Genomic DNA, 4,344 nt, shown 5'->3' on the forward strand with positions numbered 1-4,344 from the left:
GAGAGGATCTACCTGAGAGTTAATTATTCATAGTGTGGCGGAAGTGGTCTGTAGCACTTTCTCCCTATTCCTTAATAACGCCTGATAACCTGGCGTGGGCCTGGGTGGGGTGGGGGGATTGGGAGAGGAGAGGCTTGTGTGGGTGTGCACTTTGATTCTGGGCTTCTCCTTGGCCTTCTCCTTGGCTGGTGGGTGAAAGCCCCCTCGAGACTTGGCCCCACACCTCTCCCTCTTCCTGAGGCTGCGGCCCTCAGCAAGTGGAAGGAGCTTGTGGTGGCAAAAATGTGGTGTCTGCTGAGCTCCTAGACAGTTCCAACTGCAAAGGATCTGGAGGTATTTGGTCTCGCCCCCAGTTTGATGGGGAAGCCGATGTGCAGGGAGGCGGGGTGGTACCCCAGGGCACACAGCAAGCCAGTGGCGGGACAGGCCCCGGACTCCTCATCCAGCCCCTTTCCCCTGACCTGGGGGAGGTCCTGTCGCCTTGGGCCATCTTCCCCTTCCATCTTCACCACCACCATCGCCGCTGGTGTTGACAGGTGGGGCTGGTACTGTTGGCTGCATGGGGGACTTGAGACAAGGCTTCTCGCCTTCTCCAAAAGTGACGCTGAAGTTCAGGGTCACCCTGGTCCTTCAAATGTGAAAAGTCAAGGCCTCTTCCATGTGGCCCAGGAACCTGATGTCCTGATTTGGCTTCAGCCTGGCTGCCGAGGGTGCCCGAGTGGCCAGGCCTCGGCTTTTCCGCTGGTGAATTCTGTTGACCTAAATAGGGTGGGCCCCTCCCAGCCAGTCCCAGGAGGGGCTGTTTTCCCTCAGAGACCCCCTAGCCAGTCATACTTGCTGATCCGTACCCAGGTGTAGAGTCACACCAGATGCAATAGGGAAGGACAGGGCCCACTCTGGGCGAGCGGTCCAGATGGCAGAATACTGACCCTATGAAGAATTAAACTACAGCAGTACCTGTGTAAGAACAGTTCGGTTTCAATAGCACTTTATTTTTGGAGACAGCATTCATAATGGTTAAGTACTTGGACTCTGTCGCCATCTGCCTGGGTTTGAAGCCTGGCTCTGCCACTTGACCTTTGGGCAAGTTACTTAGCGCCTCTGTGCCTCAGTTCCTCATCAATAAAATAGGGAGCCTGATGGTGCTCACCTCAGAGAGAAATTAAGAGGATTAAATGAGTTAGTACATCTCAAGCACTTTCAGTGAGGCTGGCCTGTGGAAAGCACAGTGTAGCACCGTTTTTATTATAAAAAGTGCTTGCTACAGTCTTATGGTATTTGGCCTCAACAGCTAGCATTGGCTGGTGATCCCACCACAGGGAGTTTCTCCAAGGCTGGTGGGTAGAGTGGAAGACATGGATCACTCAGCCCCAGGGGGAAGGGGGGCGGGGCTGGAGACAGGCCTGAAGGAACAAGCAACATTTGGATCAAGTCGATCGCAAATGCCCTTGGGACGCCCAGTGTGCACAAGGCTGTATGTCGGGTGCTGCAGGCCATGAGGGGTGCTGCTGAGGTAAAGTGAAGGGTAGGCCGTTTCTCCAGGGGCAGTGCTCTTCCTGTGTTATCTGGAGGTCTGTACCCTTTTCTGGGGGTCTGCTGCTATAGCAGACAGATGCCTTGCTCTGTGCACCAGCAGAGGGCTGGTTATACCTCCAGTCCTAGTCCCTGGGGTGACCTCAGGCCTTACTGACCGGGTCCCCCACAGGTGGATTCTCAGGCCCGCTTCTGGATGGCTGGCCCCTTCCTGCAGGTGGCCCCCATGGAGCCACCCCCATGGGCTTCCCTTAGCCGGGCCCTGGGTAGGTGGGAGATAGCCGTGTGGGGCGGGTCATCGCTGTCCCCCCGCCCCCCCCCCTCCAGCACACAGACAGCCTGAGTGATTATCCATTGATCTGTCCTCATGGTAATGTCTCAGGAGGATATTTCCTTTCTTGAGAGGCATTGGCAGAGGGGGCGGGAGTCTGGTGAGGTGGAGGGGGTCTGTAGGGCAGCCCTGTGCCATTTGTCTTCTGTCACTCCCTTGCTTTTCCTTTGCCGGGCCTCTATGTACCCGAAGCCTCAGGAGAGGTCTGAGAAGCAGCAGGGGTGGGCGAGACAGGTAGGGGGTGCAGGAGCAGGTCAGGCTGACAGGACCCAGGCATCAGGCCTCTGCTCAGCTGACCTTTAGCCCTCCAGCTAGATTCTTCTGGTGTCATGATGGGAAGCCAAGAGGACATTGTGTCCCCTCAAGCGGTTGGGGGCAGAGCCAGCCTGGTATGATGGGAGAGAGTGCCGGAATGAAGGCAGAGAGACCAGAGTCCAGCTCTAGCCCTGCCGTGAGTAGCTGTGTGATCTCAGGCAGGTTGCTTCACATCTCTGGGGCCTCTCCTGTGAAACGAGGATGTTGTAGTGAGTGATCGGACCTGGGCTTCCTCAGGTTCTCAAGGTTCCACCTCCCCTGTGCCTTCTTCCCAGAAGCATTTGGCGGTCTTTAGAAGAGGGCTGGTTGTGCTGGGAGGTAGAGAGAGAGAGGGAGGGAGGGAGGGGGAGAGAGAGCGAGAGCGAGAGTGAGAGAGACAGGGAGAGGTATTCGGCAGTCCAGCCTGCTCTGGGGGACCTTAGCTGGAGGAAATAACTCCCCCATGTGACGTGCTCCACATTCACTCACCACCTGCCCCTTCACTTTGGGCAGGGGCACCTGTGCCTGATGCTGTTCTCTCTTGCAGGCGAGGAGTTTTACGAGGCCTCGCCCTACGAGCCGGCGACCTCCCGCCTCTCGGACATCTTCAGGCTTGCTTCGATCTTCTCAGGTAAGTGGGCTGGCGCCGGGGCCTTGCTGGTTCTGCTCTCGTCCCCGGCATGGTGGACGAGCCCTGGGCTTGGCCCAGGCGTCCTGCAGGCCCCCTCCCGTTTCTGAGCCTCAGGTCCTCATCTGTAAACAAGGAGCCATAGCACCCACCCCCAGGGCTGTACATGGAGTACGGCATTTATGGGAAGGAGCCTGCCGGGTAGCAGGTCTTCAGCCTGAATCCTGACGTCACTCTCCTGCTCTGTCACCTGTCTTGCCCTGCTGGGTTCTTCTTTCCGTTTCCCTGGCTCTTCCGCTTTGGGGCTCTTTTACTTTGGTGGAGCTGCCCAAGCTCTTTGTGCCTCAGTTTCCTCAGTTGTGCCATGGAGAGAGAACCTACATTATGGTTCGTGAGGTCTGAAGGACCCAGTGGTGGTAAAGAGCTCAGTGTGCTGCCGGGTGGGCGTTCAGGAAGCATTAGCCGTGGTCGTTGCCGTTAGTGTCGCTGCTGTTCATTCTGGGTCCCCCCTCCCCTGTGGGCTCCGCTCCTTGCACCCCACCGAGGGGGGCTCTGAGGGAGGGCTCTGATCGCCGGCCACTCCCACTTCGCCTGCCTTGGGGAGTGAGGAGGCGCAGGTTGAGCTCTAGTGTTACTTGCTGTGATCCACATGTAGGAGCCCGATGAGTTTTGGTTCTTTCTTCTTGGCCTTGTTCCCTCTGTCGCTGGGGGGACCAGCGGGCAGCCTGCCCCTGCTTTGGCACTGGGGAGGGGCTCTGGTCTTTGGAAGTGCTCTGTTGGGGCTGAGAGTGAGCTCGTCCTGGAGTCACCACTGGTGCTCGAAGGTGGCAGGGTGGCTGTTCCCAGGGATCCCGGTGTGTGAGGCCCCAGGCGTCCGGATGGTTTTGTGGCAGTATTTGAAGCCTTCTGAAGTTTCTCTTGCCCTAAACCACTATTGACATTTTGACCTGGGTAATTCTTATGGAAAGAACAGTCTGTCCTGTGTATTATAGGATATTTAGCAGTGTCCTTGGCCTCTGCCCACTGGATGCCAGTAGCACCCCCTCCCCAAGTGGTGATAACCCAAAATGTCTCCAGCCACTGCCAGACGGTACAAATGCTGCCAGTTGAGAAGCGGTACTCTAAACGGTGACACAAAAGACTCTCCAGTAAAACCCTAAGTCCTTTCAGATGAAGAATTCTGTAGGACAATGCCGCTCAAACTTTTTTTTCCTTATTATTACCCCGCCTAAGGAGAAAACTTAATTCTCTCTAACTAAAGAAATACTGCCTTAGTTTGCTTGGGCTGTCATAGTAAAAGATCATAGACTGAGTGGCTTAAACAATATAAATTTATTATCTCACAGTTCTGGAGGCTGGAAGTTCAAGATCAAGGTCCAGCAGGTTTTGTCTCTGGTGAGAGCTCTCTCTCTGACTTGCAGACGGCCACCTTCTGACTCCACATAGGCTGGGGTGGGATGGGGCAGGGCAGGGGGAGATCTCTTCTTGTTCTTATAGGGCCACAATCCTATTGGATCAGGGCCCCACCCTTATGACCTCATTTAACCTGAATTACCTC

General features: G+C 55.9%; 1 protein-coding gene across 1 annotated transcript in view; it reads left to right on the top strand.

Annotated features, from left to right (window-relative positions):
* The window catches only part of GFRA2 (GDNF family receptor alpha 2), an 81,019-nt gene that overhangs the window by 2,376 nt on the left and 74,299 nt on the right, over positions 1-4,344 (top strand). The window contains exon 2 of the mRNA XM_023534518.1: positions 2,706-2,789. Coding sequence (XP_023390286.1) covers positions 2,706-2,789 — 84 coding nt within the window. The remainder of the gene's footprint in view (positions 1-2,705; positions 2,790-4,344) is intronic.

This window comes from Pteropus vampyrus, unplaced genomic scaffold, assembly GCF_000151845.1.
Source record: "Pteropus vampyrus isolate Shadow unplaced genomic scaffold, Pvam_2.0 Scaffold126, whole genome shotgun sequence".
Classification (NCBI taxonomy): domain Eukaryota; kingdom Metazoa; phylum Chordata; class Mammalia; order Chiroptera; family Pteropodidae; genus Pteropus; species Pteropus vampyrus.